Source organism: Papaver somniferum, chromosome 10, assembly GCF_003573695.1.
Source record: "Papaver somniferum cultivar HN1 chromosome 10, ASM357369v1, whole genome shotgun sequence".
In the NCBI taxonomy this organism is placed as follows: domain Eukaryota; kingdom Viridiplantae; phylum Streptophyta; class Magnoliopsida; order Ranunculales; family Papaveraceae; genus Papaver; species Papaver somniferum.
The window spans coordinates 20,817,463-20,836,141 of NC_039367.1; the positions used below are offsets into that span (position 1 = coordinate 20,817,463).

The 18,679-nt window shown below is 37.4% G+C and overlaps 1 protein-coding gene and 1 long non-coding RNA gene across 6 annotated transcripts; both read right to left on the minus strand.

Annotated features, from left to right (window-relative positions):
• Window positions 1-1,759: 1,759 nt before the first annotated feature.
• Window positions 1,760-4,332, minus strand: LOC113319080. 2 transcript variants are annotated; one of them, XR_003345060.1, is made up of 3 exons: window positions 3,904-4,332; window positions 2,983-3,417; window positions 1,760-2,535 (listed from the first exon to the last, which is right to left on the minus strand). It is a non-coding gene; the product is annotated as an uncharacterized LOC113319080 (long non-coding RNA). The 2 variants fall into 2 exon arrangements; XR_003345061.1 differs by having other exon boundaries at window positions 1,760-3,417.
• Window positions 4,333-6,714: 2,382 nt separating this feature from the next.
• On the minus strand, window positions 6,715-10,012 carry LOC113317363. Of its 4 annotated transcripts, none has more exons than XM_026565487.1 (3): window positions 9,407-10,012; window positions 8,121-9,189; window positions 6,715-7,208 (listed from the first exon to the last, which is right to left on the minus strand). In XM_026565487.1, the coding sequence occupies exons 1-3, from the start codon at window positions 9,552-9,554 to the stop codon at window positions 7,184-7,186; spliced, it is 1,242 nt and encodes a 413-aa protein (XP_026421272.1). In that variant the 5' UTR covers window positions 9,555-10,012; the 3' UTR covers window positions 6,715-7,183. The 4 variants fall into 4 exon arrangements, with proteins under 4 accessions (XP_026421272.1, XP_026421271.1, XP_026421270.1 ...); XM_026565486.1 differs by having other exon boundaries at window positions 6,715-7,501; XM_026565485.1 differs by having other exon boundaries at window positions 6,715-7,528.
• Window positions 10,013-18,679: the final 8,667 nt, after the last annotated feature.

The window sequence follows — 18,679 nt, forward strand, 5'->3', positions numbered from 1 at the left end:
TTGTTGCTTAGATCTTTTTGGTTTTATATGGGCTTTGTCCTCATCTTTTGTTGTATGCGTCTGCACACGGCTTGTATGCCCTTTAATATATTCTCTCTTGACTGATCAAAAATAAATCTTCATTTATTTTATTTGACTGTGATGAAATCCCCGATCAATCTTTTCATTTTCATCCATTTTTTTATATAAAACAGGTCCCCTAACATATGAGATAAATGGACATAGGATCAGTATATAAGTATATATACGGATGAAAAAATATAGTAACTAATTGGAAAGATTAGCTTGACCATAGATTTTATTGTGGGATGAGTAATATTTCGAAAATAATAGCTTGGCCGAGTAAGACCACAGAAAATTTTCTAATAGCTTGGCCGAGCAAAAACACGGAAATTTTTCTAACGGATGAAACCTACTTTTAAAATTCAATCCATTTATAATCTCGTTGTTAGAATCGCTCTCTTAAAAAGGCGTTCAGTTCTCTCATGCGATTTTCCGATAAAATCCCCCGTCAGTCTAGAGTCACTCTAATTAGCTGAGAAAATCATTGTACTACAGGGCTTTGTCAAGGCGTATCCTGGACTTCTAGTTCTTTGTATTCTCATAATTTTGTTGTTTTCTTTTTTGAAGACGACCCACTATTCTATTCCCCATGATTGTTAAGGTGAGAGTTGAAACACAAGGTTTATTTTTAGAGGAGAATGGGAAAAAGAAAAGAGAAAAGAAGAAAAGTAAGCTCTTCAACTTGTAACTTGCAATTTTAAAACTTTTTTATTTTGGTTGATTCAGAACATTATAGTATTTCATTTCTTATATTTATTTTAGTTCTAGTGAATTTATTAATGGTCGTGATGGGATATTGCTGTCCGATTTTAGCAAACGTGACGGAGTGTTGCTTACTTACAAAATAACCAAGTCCAACGATGCAAAAATATCGTCGCCCTCAACTCATTTTTTCCCCGGCCGTGTTGACAACCTCGAGTGATGCTAGACTGACAGAGTGGTTTCTCGAGGGAATTCCTGACTGGACGTCTAACGGGCAGGAGAGCTGCTGTTCTACCATTTGGATCTATAAGCTCTCATTCCATTATCCAATTCAAAAGATGAGACTCCATTGCCTGTCTTCAATCGACATAGTCCCATAGGTCACTACTACACAGTCCATAAATTATTTTGTTCAAACAATCTGGCAATTTGTGGCACCACTCTTAACGATTCAGCTAGCGAACAGCAACGAAGATGAGTACTTGTTAGTCCACATGCCCGATGAATAATAATAAATCAGTACTGGTTTTATTGAAACCGATAAGAGCAAATTTTGGCGGATAAAAATATTTAAACTCCATAGGAAAACAAGGTCATAATACGACAAACAAATGGTTGGTGGTGGAGGTGATTTTTTGAAGAAGAAGAACAATGAGCATAAGCATCTCGATTAACGATGACAAAAGCTAATGTTTTGTTAACACTTACCAGTAGAGAAAGAGATCATAAATTGGAAACAAAAATGTTTGTTGACAGATTCATAAATTCCAACTGATTGCATTCCAGATTACAATGCAACCATAATATCTTGGAAAGAGAAGACGTTATAACTTCAAATTCTCAATATCTTTTTGCAACTTCTTTCCCATAAAGCTGGGTCAGAAACCTCTGTTATATGACAATCTTTGCAACACAGTGAGTCGTAGTCAGCTACCTTGTAGTAGTTTTATTAACAAAAGAAGCAACAATTAAAAAAGAAAGAAAAAGAAAGAAAAAAGAAAGGGTAATCTAGTTTTATTTCAGTAATTAGATTTACGCATTTCAGTATCGGTTCCATGAGCTCAACAAGGGTTGTTTTTCATCCATGTAAACCTACCAAAACAATCTGAATTTGAATATCATACACATCCAACGCACCATTTGGTATATTAACCAGTTTTTGATTTTATATATGTACAAACATTTGAGGAGGCTAAAACAATATGCAAGATTGCAATGCCTAGTGAAAAGAGTGAAGGCCACTTACAAAGTTACGCAACAATCTATCACTTGGCAGTTTGATCTCCATGCCTGGCACTTCTAGCAAGAAAGAAACAATCATCTTTTCTGTTTCGGTAGATACTGAGTAACTGCTTTGGGTAGCTTCTAGCCTGCAAAGGTGACATAAAGAAGTCTGTGAAAGAGTTGGAGATATTCATCTTTGAAGCTGTTGAAGACTGCAAGAGGCTGGCTACATATTCATCTCCAAATGTTTCATAAACTTCTTTAGGTCACCTTTTGCTGGCTGGATTTCCTGCCCTGTGCAGATGCAGCTACGAGCTCTGTTGTTCCCACCGGTCAACTAACAATTACAGATGCGAAATCTGGGGAAGCCAGCAAATCCTTAATCTGCTTATACCGACAACTGATTTTTCTTGTGTCGCCCAACTCCGCCAATAAAGGATATACAAATTCCGCAGTCAGTACAGAGATTGAAATTTCGTAATGATGAGTCAGGTAGTGCCGACGCCAATTAAGGCTATTTGCAGGATCATCTTATATCTCCACCAACTATATTGAGAAATTACAACCACAAGGTTTCAGATAGGATGTGCTGTATTTTAACTGGGATATGAGAATTCCTCTAGACACGCATTTTGATTCCGAAGTATATAAACTATAAAGGTAAGTCTTCAGACATTGTGATATGCAGGTAATAATGCTCTATCTACTGCCAATGAGAGGATAGTTTTCTAAGGTAAAGCCAAACATTAGAGTAATTGGATCATCCATATGATATGGCTAATTAAGATAATAAGAAAACGACCTAAGGATTCAATAGCAGAGTATGGAAAGAGTCCATGAAATAGCTTAAGCAATTGAACACAGACAGTATACAAATGTAAACCAATGAGCTTTCAGATTTTTGCAACATTGAAAAGCCAACAGTAACTGCAAAAATAGTAATTTCATCCGGAATTGGAAATGAAGGAAAAGTGTAGAGAATTTTTGACATACCTGAGCACGTCGCTGTAATGGAACCCATTGTCTATATTTATTATTCAGATGTTTACTGTTAATAGAGAGCACAAACAGCTTTCCTTCAGAGCTCAGGATCCTCCTCTACTGAAGAAAGCATATCAGCCTCAAATATCCATTTTATTCTCTTTGCCTTTGTTCTTATCCCCATAGTTCATCGCCAGCATATGCATAAGGTCACAACCAGAATACCTTAAGTATGTTCAACATCAAATATATACTTCATCTCAAAACGAAAGGGACGAATCTTTAGCGATGCTTTACAAACATTTACCAACCATCCATGTAGATTCCAGTGCCACGACAGGCAGATAGGTCTTTGTTTTGACATCTTTAAATAACTGCAGTGCAGGATAGAACTCTTACATGCCGTACACAGTTGATGACGGCACTGCTTTCTCGTGTCTGAAAGATCTGTCAGAGCAGGATAGACAAGTAATCAATACTCAAACACTGTTTAGTTTCATCAATTAGAACAAATTACATATCACACTAATTATTATCCTTAGAAGCAAGAGTACTCCCTTTGTTATGTATCGCAGTGATCAGGATAAGCAATAAGAGACCAAAACACATGCAAGAAGGAAATATTAATGACAAGCATCTTTAAAATGTTACATTTCAGTGTCCACCAAGTATCATGGGGTTTGATTCCACTAACAAACTAAAAGACTAGGCCACGGGGAAACATAATTGTATGTACTTTGTTTAAAAGCAATTAAGACAGCATCAACTATTCAAAATTCAGAAGGAAACTAATTCAAATGTACTCAATTAGAACCTAGCACTCCCAAATTAACTTCAATCTCAATACTAGACTAGACTATAGCAACCAAAATCAAGTAATAGTAATCAACAGACTCAAAACAATAATGTCGCTCATTGAAATTCACTAATTACCTTGGTCACAAGAGTTCCTCTGGGTGATCCGATCGGCGAGTTGGTCGATGATAAGAACTACCAGATGATGGTATACATGGACATTGTCAAGCCTAAACAATTTCCATGTACACAAGCATCTGGCAGTTTTACTCTCGTTCAATAGATATCCATATGTTTTTCTAGTAGATTTACAATTAGCAGTAGTAATATCTTCGACGACTGAGATTGCACCTTGAACAGCTCCAATCAGACCAACATCAATACCAAGAATAAAACTACTGGAATTTTATCAAGAGCAACTTGGTGCAGCACACAGATCTGATGCACATTTAGCTGATTTCAGAACGAGAGTATGAAGCGTGAGTACCTTCTCCGTTATCTTTGTTTTCTCTAGTAACTCGTTTCTTTGTTACGGAGTCTGATTTCACTTTGATTCAAAAGGGGATGATGAGATATATATAGAGAGAGAGAAGCTGAAAGAGATTATCTAAAAGGGGTTTTCCTTTTTTTATTAGGGTTTTGAGGTCTCTCGATATATAGAGAAGTAAAGAGAAGGGTTTTTTTTTTGTTTTATTAGGGTTTTGGGTTCGGATTCGGAGTGTAATTTCGGCGAGAAAACCGGAGCCTGCCCGTTAAATTCTGACTTTTGTGCGACTGGATTTGGTCCTGACTCCTGAGTCCTGACTTATTATAAGATTTCATTGTAGAATTCGTAGTTGTGTTTCTACTTTCTAAAATCCTAGGATGGACGCCATTCTCCTTCCACGATCGTGTGCTTTCGCCAAAAAATGTTCTTTTCAGGATCTCGAACTCAATTCATGGTACATGCTAGTTTGGGTATTCTCTTTCATCTTCTTAGCTCTATCCCGTTAGGTTTGTGATCGGAATGCAAATTTGCTTCTGTTAAGCCACTTGTCTTACTAGAGTTTTAAAGCATCTGTACACCACTACATGTTTCCTAGACTGTCTCCTTCCATCTGAATGGTACCCTAGTGTTTGCTTCGAATCGTTGTAGGTATGTATGGCGCTACAAAATGAAAAAGAAACCTTATATTAAAAAATCAGTTCACATTAAAAATCGGTTTATGTTTAATCTACTGGATACCAGGAAGTATGCACTTGGTAGTAGAGTATGCACTTGGTTGGATAACTGGATACCAGGAAGACAATCACCACCAATACCAGCAGCAGACATTCAAATTGTGGAGCAGTACAACCATGTTAGCGAACTGATTGATCAGAAAACTAAAACTTGGAAGGCAGAGATTGTTCAAAATCTTTTTACAGAAGAGGATGCAACAAAAATCTTGCAAATAAATATACAGCATAACTTTGAAGATAGATTAATGTGGATGTTGACACGTAATGGGGTGTTTTCGGTGAAGTCGGCTTATAGAAAACTGGTTGAATTGAAGAATGTAAATAGTACCTTCGATGAGGAAGCAGCTAAGCTCTGGAAAAAGCTTTGGGCTATTCCTACTCTGCCAAAAGTCAAGCATTTCTTATGGAAGTGCATGATAGATATTGTGCCATCAAATGAGAGAATGGCTAGAGTAATGGGATACACAGGAGATCAATGCAAGATGTGTCAGAATGGTACTGAAACAACGAAACATATTCTGTTGGCATGTTCGTTCTCTAGGGCAGTTTGGACTACACGTCCTGGGGCGAGAAGAAGCATGATGAATCCAGATACCAGTGTACAAGAATGGATCAAAAGCTGGTTCAACAGTGAGTTCTCTCAGATTGAAGATGACTGGATTGTTAAGATGGCAAATACAGCATGGGAGATATGGAAAGAACGCTGCAAGTGTGTGTTTGATAATGCCAGACCAAACCCAGTGGGAGTCATTAAATCAATCGAGCTACTAAATGCTACAACAGGACAGAAAATGGTGCACAAACACCAAACTGAAGTTTCTGTCATTGACAGTGGAACATCTGTTACCAAATGGATGCCTCTATCCTCACCTTATTACTCTATATGCTGTGATGCCTCTTTTAAATCTGTTAATAATGTTGAACATTCTGGATGGGGACTGATTTGTCGTGATTTTGCAGGTCAATTCATCCGAGCTGAATGCACCATTGCTAATGGAATCGTGAACGCAGAGGAAGCTGAGTGCAAGGAATTGATTCAGGCTATGCAAGTTGCTGAAAATCTAGAGCTACAGATGGTGTGCTTTGAGTTAGATGCGAAGCTGGTCATCAAGGCTGTAAATGGAGACATACAAGCAGGTTGCATGGCAGAACCAAGTCCTAATTTTAGAGATAAGATCTTTTTTAGGAAAACATCCTTTATGGGTTTGCAAATTTTTAAGTAGAAAGTTTAATAAGCCAGCTGATAGATTGGCTAGGCATGCGAGAAATCTGAGAGTGTCTAATATTTGGCATGCTTATCCTCCGAACTTCATTGCTTCTGTAATCTTGGAGGAGGCAGCAAACTATGTTCACAATCATTCTTAATCTTAAAAATTTATCTTTTTTGAATCAAAAAAGAAAAATCTACTGATTAGCTAATTTATGCCTATCAAGCTTCAAATATTAAAAATCAGTTCACATTAAAAAGAAATGTGTTGCTGACAGTTTCATTAATTGATTGCGTTCCAGTTTACAAATGCAACCGTAATTTAAGTAAACGGGAAGATGTAAAGCACATAGTCAATTTACCTCTATCTTTTTCTAACTTTTTTCCCCATTAAGTTGGGAAAGTAAGTAACCTCTGTTCCATGACAATCTTTGCAACAGAGTCACCTACCATGTCACTAATTTTATTAACAAAAGAGACGTAACAACAAAAAACAAAATAAAAAGAAGGGGAATCTAGCTTTAATTTTAATAATTAGATTTTACGCATTTCAGTATCAGTTACTTGAGCTAAACAAGGGTTGTTTTTTCTCCTATCAAAAACAACCAGAAGTCACAGCTACCATAATATGACTTACTATATTGGATAATCAATGCACATCCAATGTATCATTTGGTATATAAACTAACCAGTTTTCAAATTTATATACGTACAGCATTTGAGGAGGTTAAAAGGAGATGCATGATTGCATTGCCTGGTGAAAAGAGTGAAGGCCACTTACAGAACCAATAATCTATCGCTTAGCAGTCTGATCTCCATGGCTAGCAGTTGTAGCAGGAAAGAAAAAAGGATCTTTTCTGTTTTGGTAGATACTGAATAACTGCTTCGAGTAGCTTCTAGCCAACCTCTTGCAGTCTTCAACAGCTTTAGAGTCGATTATCTCCAACTCTTCCACGGACTTCTTTAGGCCACCTTTGCAGGATCCATCCGTTAGAAACTTGCCCAAAGTAGTACCCTTGTTGAGTTAGAAAACGGGAAACCATGAGAACTCTATCAAAAGAAAAGAAGACCATGAGAAGATACTACTGTTAATTCTCCTCATTTCCATTTTGTTCATTGCTCGACATAACTGTAAATTTTGCTGGCTGGCTTTCCCTGCCCTGAGCAGGTGCAGCCATGACCAAGAAAATCTGTTGCTCCCACTGTTCAACTAACAACAACATATATGAAATCTGGGGAAGCCAGCAAATCCTTTATCTCACAATTACGGTAAAATCGATCACATTTTTTTTCTTGTGCCACCCAACTCTGTCGATAATCGATTTACAAAGTCCGCTGTCAGTACAGAGATTGAAATTTCATATTTATGAGCGAGGTAGTGTCAACGCCATTTAAAGTTATATGCAGGATCATCTTATATCCCCACTAGGCACTAACTATATTGAGGATTTTACAACCATAGGTTTCAGTAATGATAGCATATTGTGACTGGGATATGAGGAAAAAAATGTATGAAATGATCATTCCCCTCGACATGCAATTTGATTTGAAGAATAGAGGTAAGTCTTCAGACACTGTGGTATGCAAGTAATAATGCTCTAATTACTGCCAAAATGAGAGGATAGTTCTTTTAAGGTAAAGCCAAATATGAAATATTAGAGAAATTGCATCATTTATATGTTATGGCAAGTTGTGATATAAGAAAACAACCTAATAAACCAAATTCGGCAACAAAATATGAAAAGAGTCCATGCAATAGATTAAGCAATTGCACAAAGATAATATATGAATGTCGGCCAACAAGCTTTCAAATTTTTGCAACATTGAACAGCCAACGTATTCCAACTGCAAAAACAGTAATTCCATCCACTTTTCAAGTATAAGCGAATCGGTAATGAAGGAAAAGTGTAGAGAATTCTTAACATACCTGAGTGCATCGCTGTAATGGAACAACCCATTGGCTGATATTTCGTCTTCAGATATTTGCTGTCTATAGAGAGCACAAACAGCTTTCATACAGAGCTCAGGATCCTCCTCAAATGAAGAAAGCATATCAGCCTCAAATTTCCATTTTATTTCTCTATCTTTGTTCTTAGTCCTATATTTCATCGCCATCATGTCCATAAGGTCGCTATCAGAATCTTCTGCAAAAGATTCACCAAAACTTTCACCACCGCTACATGAGACCACGTTCACAAAAGGCTTCTGACTCATTTCTAAATGATCTTGAGATAATGATCCATGTTGAGATGGTCTCTCCTCCACATAACCCCAACCCTTCCCTTCTTCAATATTTTCACCCCTACTTGATAAATCTAGACTTCCACAAGACATGTTCACAGCAGAGTATCTGGGAAATTCAGACTCTGATTCACGATGTTTATTGATGCCAACGTCATACACAAGCACCTTTTCTTCAGTTTTCAACTCATACACATGAGAATCCTTCCCCCCTCCGTTGTTGTTTTCAACATTAGGTATGCTCCTGCTGTTTTTATCTTTCTGCTTTTCACCACTTTGAGTAACTTCATTCTGTAAACCCCGTGCTTCGGCCTCCATGTTTTCAGCATTATGCAATTCGACACATCTCAATATTGAACTTCCCTTCCCATTTCTCAGGACTAGGCTCTCCAAATTCGAAACACGAGACTCTAATTGATTCTCAATTCTCAGGACTCGACTCTCCAAATCGGAATACATCTTCCTCCAATGTTCAGTTGCATCCTCAGGTGTCCTTTCAATCTCATCTTTAGCAGCAGTCTTTCTAGTTTCTACCTCTGCCAATTTACCCTGGAGTTCGGTGCACTCCACTTTCTTCTTCTCAAGCTCCACAGACAACTCAAAACACTTACTCTTATAATGCTCCAAACTCTCCAGTCCAACCACAGGTTCCCTAATTCTAGTCAATGATTTTGGTTCTTTAGACGATTCCATTCTTTTGATTTTTTCCCTCTTCGTCCCGGTATTGGCAGAACCACCTTCAACAATTCTATCAGCTGGATAGAAAATTCCCAATTAGTTAGACAATGCAGTACTACTTACTCTTTGGGGTACTCATTCATAAGGGGGACTTAACAGATGAAACTATGAAATTTTTCAATTAGTTATCATTACATGTAAGCAAACGAAATGTACAACAAGAACAAATCATAAATCACTAAAATGAAGACACGTTGAAACATGAAAACATGTAAATGCGCAAGAGTTACTCACAGCTGGTATCGTTAGCAGGTGGTTGAATTCCTGTGAGGTCATCTTCCATTTGCCTCGAGCAATTTGAATCCCCAGTTTGTATAGAATCACCTTCATCATCTCCCCTCGTCTTCTTAAGCTGATAATTTTTCCCATACTTTTTACTCATATTGTAATGTTTTTCACAATAAGTAGTATCACTACCACTAAACCTAAAATTCTTGCATCTCTATTTTACTCCATCAGTTCTACAACAACGCTGTTCATCTGGAGGGATGATAATAGAACAACCCTCATCAGAATTCAACTTCTGCTTCTTCTTCTTCGGAGTTTCAGACTCAAGAGGATTACGTCTCTTTGAAATCGTTAGAGAAGGATTTTTTGCTATAAAATTTGTGTAAAACTTGAAATGTTTTTCACAATATTGTAGATGATTATCACCACTTACATCCTTGCATTTCCACTTTTTCCCATGGTTTCTTCTGCAGAGCTGTTTATCATCACCGGCCTTTTTCTGGGTCTCCATCGTATCAATATCGATCATGCCCTAAAAAAAACACTAGAGATGGGTTACAGAATATGAAGCTTCAAGTGGTACTATTTGTGAATGGGGCTTTTCTTACATTTTGTATACTCCCTTGCAATTTTGCCATTTTTAAGACGCGATTTCCGATAAAACCTGTAAAAAGTTTACTGGGGTCATGGAGTTAAAGAAAATTTTGTTGGAATCTTGCAACGATGAACAACACGTTAGATGTATCAAAATAATATGTAAAGAACTAATACGTAACAGCTCCACCGAAATAATTTGACGAGGACAGAATCACAGGTTTAACAAGTTGTTCTTAACACATTAATTCGCGGGTATACTCGATTTGAGTAATGCTAAATCCCTCACAGCGAAGATGTGTCCAGGATAAGACTGCCTGATATAACTTGAGTTAGCACAACGCAAGTTACGTTCTCTTCGAACTCAGCAACGAGGATGGAAAGTAAAACACCGCAAACTCACAAAAGCAAGAAGATGAAGAAAATAAGACAGAAAGATGGTCGCTTCTTGTATGTTATTAAAACAGAATTTCGAGTTGTATTTATAGGATAAAATACTTGCAAATCAAGTTAGCTTTTGGTTTTCTTCAAAAACAAGTAAAACACGTAAAAGGATTTACCCATAAATAAAACTCTTAAGAAAATAATTTTGGAATTAATTTCCTAAAGAAAAACTCCCCAGGAATAAATCCGTGTAAAAGAAGAACTTGGTACATGGTATACGCGCATATGCATGGGTCGAAACATGTATTTTTCTATTGTACCATAAGAATATGGTTATATAATGAAACCCCTTCTCTATTGTACCCAATGTGGGACTAAAGAGACATTCATTCACTCATAAAATGAGCAAGTATCCTTGGACCCATAGGTCACTAGATCAAACCACACCAAGACCAAAACATTTTTTATTAAAAGCTCATTTTTCTCCAACAATCCCCCACATGAATGAAATTTCGGAAAAAAAAAACGAAAAATCAAAGTAAGGAAATACCATTTAGGCAAAGGTGTCCATGAGGTCTTGAACCCTTACTTAGTAAGAAGTTACCGGAACTACTTGCTAAACAGTGAACCTAGTCTTGAACTGATAGTGTTTCGGTGTAATTCGCGACAACAACCACGCATGATATCCTCCTGGCGTTGCTAAGTTCGTGTCGTTTTGTCCAATTTGGCCCTGGACATATCATGTTTCTCAGAATGCTGTAGAGAATCGGCTCAATTCTCATAGGAAGCGGTCCCACTTCCACATTCAGATAGGTGAGTTCCATCAAGAGTGTTTACTGCTACACCCCACTTCAATCTTAAATTGAAACTATGGAACTCATTAAGACTTATTTAAAAGTCATCCTCGACATGCAGTCACACTATCACATCAACACCATAGGGAAGGGACAAAGAATGAAATTCTCTGATAGTGTTTACCTTTACCATAAATTAGTTATTTCATTCGAAACCTTGATCTTGGAATCTCCAATCAACAAGGTTGAGTATCCTTCATGGAAAGTTTAATTATTGAGCCTAAGCCTCATCCCCCTCGATGTTTTACTAATTATCTCCTTGAACAAACCTTTCGTCAAAGGGTCCGCGATATTTTCCCTGGACCTTGTCCAATCTATGGAAATAACGCCTGTTGAGATTACTATTTTCAAAGAATCATGTCTTCTACGCATATGTATAGACTTTCCATTGTAGAAGCTATTCTTAGCTCTACTTATTGCAGATTTGCTTCGCAATGTATAGATATAGCTAGCACAGGCCGATGCCAGAGAGGAATATCTTCCAAAAAGTTTCTTAGCCGTTCGGCCTCCTCTTCTGCTTTATCTAACGCAATAAACTCTGATTCCATATTGGAACGAGCTATACATGTCTGTTTGGAACTCTTCCAAGATACAGACGCACCTGCTAGAGTGAATACATATCCATTCATAGACTTAGAATCCTCTAAGTCTGCAATCCAGTTTGCATCGCAAAATCCCTCAAGGACGGAAGGGTACCCTTCGTAATTCAAACAAAAGGTCATTGTGAACTTTAAGTACCTCGGCACTCTAATAAGTGCATCCCAATGCATCTGCCCTAGATTACAAGTATACCTGCTTAACCTACTCACAGCATAAGCAATGTCTGGTCTCGTACAATTCATCAAATACATCAGACTTCCTATGACTCTCGAGTATTCAAGTTGGTTAACTCTTACACCCTTATTCTTCATGAGATGACACTTAGAATCATATAGAGTACAAATAGGTTTACATTCAAACTGATTATATTTCTTAAGTATGGATTCAACATAATGAGACTGACTCATACTATATCCATTAGAAGCTTTTCTAATCTTCATCCCTAATACGACATCAGCGGGGCCTAAGTATTTCATGTCAAAGTTCTCATTCAACAGTTTCTTAGTGGAATTAATAACATCCATGTTTGTACCTAGTATAAGCATATCATCAACATACAAGCATACAATCATACAGGCATCCTTGACAATTTTAGTATAAACACACTTATCAGATTCATTAATTCTAAAACCACTAGAAATCATCACATAATCAAATTTCTCATGCCACTGTTTAGGTGCTTGTTTCAATCCATACAAAGATTTAACCAGTTTACAAACTTTCTTTTCACAACCTTTAACTTCAAATCCCTCAGGTTGTTCCATATAAATTTCTTCATCTAACTCACCATTAAGAAATGTTGTCTTTACATCCATTTGATGTATCTCTAGATTATGGACAGAAGTTATAGCAATTAACATCCTAATGGAGCTAATTCTACTCACTGGTGAATAGGTGTCAAAGAAATCTATACCTTGTATTTTTCAATAATTCCATCTATCTTACGTTTTCTCTTGAAAATCCATTTACAACCTATGGCCTTACACCCTGGAGGTAAATCTACAAGTTCAAAAGTATCGTTTTCTCGAGGGAATCCATTTCACTAATGGAAGCTTCTTTCCACCATGGAGCTTCTGGACAAGTCATGGCTTCTCTATAAGTCTGAGGATCAGACTCGGGTAGGTATGTAATGCAACCAGGATAGGTTTTCTTAGTTTTAGCTCTTTTACCTCTTCTAGGTTCTACTTCTGGTTCATCTTCCTCTAAAGGTAATACCTGACTAGTTGAAGGCACATCTAAGGGATCATCTAAACATCTCTTTCGTGAATCACGTTTCAAAGGAAAAATATTCTCAAAAAACTCAGCATCCCTAGACTCCATGATAGTATTCAACCCTATGTCAGAATTTTCAGAACTCACAACCATAAACGTATGAGCACTAGAATGCTCAGGATACCCTATAAAAACATAATCAACGGTTTTGGGTCCTATCTTATTTTTCTTAGGAGGAGGGATGCCTACCTTTGCCAAGCACCTGCACACTTTGAAGTAATCATATGATGGTTGTCTACCTTTCCATAACTCATATGGAGTTTTATCTGATCCTTTAAAGGGTTCTCTCTTCAGGATGTAATTGGCAGAGAGAATAGCCTCCCCCCACAAATTCGAAGGTAATCCTGAACTAATAAACATGGCATTCATCATATCTTTAAGGGTACGGTTCTTACGTTCAGCTACACCATTGGATTGAGGTGAATAAGGGGTTGTAGTCTCATGTATTATTCCATGTTCTTCACAGAAATCTCCTACGGGAATTTCATACTCACCACCACGGTCAAACCTAATAGTTTTAATGGTAGTATTCAATTGGTTTTCGACTTCACGTTTATATATCTTAAAGGATTCTAAGGCGTCATCCTTCCCTCTAAGTAAGTAAACACGGCAGTACTTCGTACAATCATCTATAAAAGTAATAAACCATTTCTTACCACCTCTTATTTGAACTGACTTCATATCAACTAGGTCGGAGTGGATTAAATCTAAGGGTTTAGAGTTTCTCTGGACATTCTTATTGAATGATTTCTTAGCATGCTTAGATTCTGCGCAAATCTCATACTTATGATTTTTATCTAAAGTGAATTTGGGTATGCAGCCTACGCTAGCCAGTTTATGCATTGATTTATAGTTTACATGACCAAGTCTACCATGCAAAACGTTCAATGACACACACATGTAAGCAGAAGAATCATTCAATTTCAATTCAGGACAGGTTACATTAAGTTTATATAGACCCCCAGTCTTATAACCCTTACCCACATAATCATTGCCCTTAGTTACTATAAGTTTTCTAGACTCAATTGTAACTTTAAAACCCTTATCATCTAAAACAGAACAAGAAACAAGATTTTTGCAGATGTCTGGAACATGAAGAACTTCATTCAATGTGAGAGTCTTTCCAGATGTGATCTTCAGACCGACCTTTCCTTTCTCTGCAACCTCTGATGCAGATGAGTTACCCATATAGAGTTTCTCGCCTTCCCCTACCCTCTGGTAGGAGGTGAACAGGTATTTGTTCCCACAAACATGCTTGGTATCTCCAGAGTCTACCCACCAATCCATCACATTGGTCACCAAATTAACTTCAGACACCACAGCAAAAAATTCGTTTTTGCTCTTCTCAACCAAGTTAGCATTATTCTTCTTATCCTACAGTGAACTTCCATATGACCAGTATTTCACACACCCAACAAGGACCCTTAATTTTAATAATGCTAGATTATGGTTTATGAAACGTACCTTTCTTGTTAGGTCCATCTTCGAGTTACGATTGTTGTTGTCACCTTTTCTAGCTTTGGATGACTTGTGTTCAGACATATGATCCTTGTTAGCCATGTCCCTTGCAGATGACACGTTCTTGTCTTTGGTGCAGAACATCTCTTTCACTTGAATCTTCTTTCCCAATTCAACCATGTTGATCTCCCCAGTGTCATGTCTCAGCTTTTTCTTATACTCCGACCAAGAAGATGGTAACTTCTCAATCACCGCAGATACTTGAAACGTCTCATCAATGACCATACCTTCAGCAAGAATCTCGTTAATGATTTGCTGAAATTAGAGGAACTGATCAACAACAGACTTATCATTCGCCATCTTGAACTCCATAAATTTTGCTACCAGAAATTTATTGCTTCCTGCAGTTTCAGCTTGGTACTTTGATTCTAACGAAGTCCACAAATCATAAGCAGTCAAGTTATCTTTTGCATTGTAAAAATCATACATCGCATCTTCCAAACCGTTCATGATATGATTTTTAGACATATAGTCACCCCTTGTATAATGTGCTCTATCATCATCAATATTATCTTTTTTATTCATCAAAACATCAAGAGGAACCTGCAACACTGCGTCCAAATCATGATTGCTCAGGAAAAACAGCATCTTGGATTGCCATCTATTGAAATCCTTTCCGTTAAACTTATGTGGTCTTTCAACGTTGATATTTATTTCCATTGTTGACATCGTTGCAAGGAATAATAATGTGTTAAGATTGTTGGAATCTTGCAACAATGAACAACACGTTAGACGTATAAAAATAATATGTAAAGAACTAATCCGAAACAACTCTACCGAAATAACTTGACGAGGGCAGAATCACAGGTTCAACAAGTTGTCCTTAACACATTAGTTCGCGGGTATACTCGAGTTGAGTAATGCTAAACCCCTCACAGCGAAGATGTGTCCAGGATAAGACTACCCGATATAACTTGAGTTAGCACAACGCAAGTTACCCTCTCTTCGAACTCAGCAACGGGATGGAAAGTAAAACACCAAAAACTCACAAAAGCAAGAAGATGAAGAAAATAAGACGGAAAGATGGTCGCTTCTTGTATGTTATTAAAACATAATTTCGATTTGTATTTATAGGATAAAATACTTGCAAATCAAGTTAGCTTTTGGTTTTCTTCAAAAACAAGTAAAACACGTAAAAGGAATTTACCCATAAATAGAACTCTTAAGAAAATAATTTTGGAATTAATTTACTAAAGAAAAACTCCCCAAAAATAAATTCGTGTAAAAGAAGAACTTGGTGCATGGTATACGCGCATATGCATGGGTCGAAACATGTATTTTTCTATTGTACCATAAGAATATGGTTATATAATGAAACTCCTTCTCTATTGTACCCAATGTGGGACTAAAGAGCGATTCATTCACTCATAAAATGAGCAAGTATCCTTGGACCCATAGGTCACTAGATCAAACCACACCAAGACCAAAATACTTTTTATTAAAAGCTCATTTTTCTTCAACAAATTTTACTGTGATTAAAAAGTAAAAATATTTTTTATGGGATTGTGACGTAATTTTTTTTAACTTATGATAGGAAAAATATTTGATCTATCGCGTGTCATGGCTGATCATTTGGCATTTTTTTCTATAAACTAATTTTGACCTTAACGAAAATTAACCGTCTTTTATCTCCTTACTACAGTATACCTTGTGAAAAAAAATCTAATTCTGGTAGATTTGACAACACTAATGTTAAGATTAACTATTTAAATAAAATTAAATCGCTGATTAGAGTAACTTTGGGTTTAATCCTTCTTTTTTTCTTGATTATGTAATGGCTTGTTATAGCCATTATGATCCTTTATCATATGTTTCTTCCATAATTCTAGGTTGACTTCGGTTTTTCATCGAAGTTTTCACTGACAGACACAAAACAGGGGTCCTATTTCTGCCCTTCCCAGTCTCGATGTTAAGAACACTGCGTTTTTTGTCCGTGCGATCCCCTTTCGGGATGAATTGAAGTGAAAAAACGAAGTGTGTCTAGCATCACTCATGTTTTTTTAGCATATTACACTAGCCTTTGTGGTGATTTATTCACTTGCAGATATATATATAAGTATATCATTGAAGATGCTTCATTCCAGCGTGACTGATGAGTGCCTAATATTGTATATATTTATCCCTTTTTGTTGGCATTTAACTCATCTTTTATGCATTAATTCTACATTTTATCCCATATTCTGTATTTTCATTGTTTTCAAGAATAAATATTTTTCTTACTTAATTTTGCATTTTTAGGTAATAAATAAAGTTCGGATGAGTCGCGGAGCGAAAAGAGCAGAAAAGTAGTGAAAAGCCGGGAGAAATCACGCAAGGAAGCCGCGAAGAATGGTGCGCACAACCTCATTTTCTACACACAAAAACGCCTCCGTTCTCAGCCATCAGATCAGTTCTCAGAAGCATCCGACGGTCGCTCCTTCATAGATCATCAAAATCTGAAGTCTCTGCCAAGCACCACAGCGCTGAAATTCCAAGCCTTCAGATTAGATGGTAGTTGAATCCAACGGTCGCTCCCTTGCTGTTCATCAACGTTTGATATCTTCGCCTTACACTACAACACCTAACCCCATCTAGAGCCGTTAACTTCGTTGTATCAAAAAATCTGACGGTCGCTACCAACCTCATCAGGAGGAACCATCCGATCCATCTACCAGCTTCGCATCCAGTGACTCAGCGTCGCAGAACATCAAACTCGATACGCCCGCCTAACACCCAAATACATAATACCCTTCTTCCCAAAACAGTTGGTGGGTTTTATAAACAAACCTACAAACTGACCTGCAAGTGCACAGGGTCAGTTGTAGTTAGTGATGGGAAGAAAGGGTTGTCCACAGGGACTTGGAGGGAGCTATGGTTGTTTTCTAAGTAAAATCTACCTAAACAGGGAATTGGAGAAAACTAGGATATTGAATCCACCTAAATCCTCAGCCATATCATGTTCAGTGCAAGTCTTGCTCTTGGCCTTAGTAAACAAGGTGAAGGTTCAGGCCTGCCTTGTGTTCTGGGCTTTCATCTAGGATAAGCTATTCACCTAGTTCACTCATGCACCCCTAGCATTGATGGTCTTCTTACAGCACCATCAATCACAGATGGACTTGATCACTAATTGACTAACTATCCTATATCTAAAGAAAATTGCTCACCTAGTTAATCCTGTTCACCCCTAGCATTGGTGGTCTTCTTACAGCACCACCAATCACAGGTTACTATCATCACTGAGTACTCAATTCTCCATGGTTCTAATTCAAGCTCATCAAGAGCAAAACTAATCATTTACTTCACTGTGGCATAAAGGCTTCATCTACTTCCTAGTGATGAACTAAAACATGGTAAACATAAAGAGTAATTGAAATTGAAACTTGGAATTAAAACAAAAAATTACAAAACAGGAAAAAAAAATCTACCCAAGAGGAACTGGCTAGTCCAGCCCTCATGGGGATACACTGGCTAGTCCAGAGATACCCTCAACACAACACCCACAACCCATATTTATAGTTACAAGTACTTTCCCCAAAATACCTAATTTACAAAATTAGGGTTTTGTGTTCTTCCCCAAATTCAACAGTAAACTAGGGTTTCGAATTTACCTAATTAGATGGGACAATTGCTCTTCGACCCATGTTTCGTCTGCCTCTCCTTGTCCATCTCCATGCCCTAGCTTTTATCTCTTCCATCATTGATATCTTTCAACCAATTTCTTCAACTCACACGTCACTGATGAGATGTGACGCTGCTGAAATTAGTTGACATATATCATGGATAGTTGGTGGTAAAGATGGGTTGCGTTTGTAAGATGATTTGGTGGTGACATGGAGTGGTGGTGATGATGAAGCTCTCTGCAGAGAGCAGTTGAAGAGGAGAGGGAGAGAAGAAGGAGAAGAAGTCGATGGGAATTAGGGATTAGGTTCTGTTTGGGTGAAATAGGTTTAAGTGTTATGGTGTTGGGCGGATCAGAAGGGTTTAATGTACAGCGAGTATGAGTGTTGGATTATCACATCTGGATTGAATCGAACGGCACGAGGGAAACATGCTTGGAGAGACTGTTGGATTTGTTATA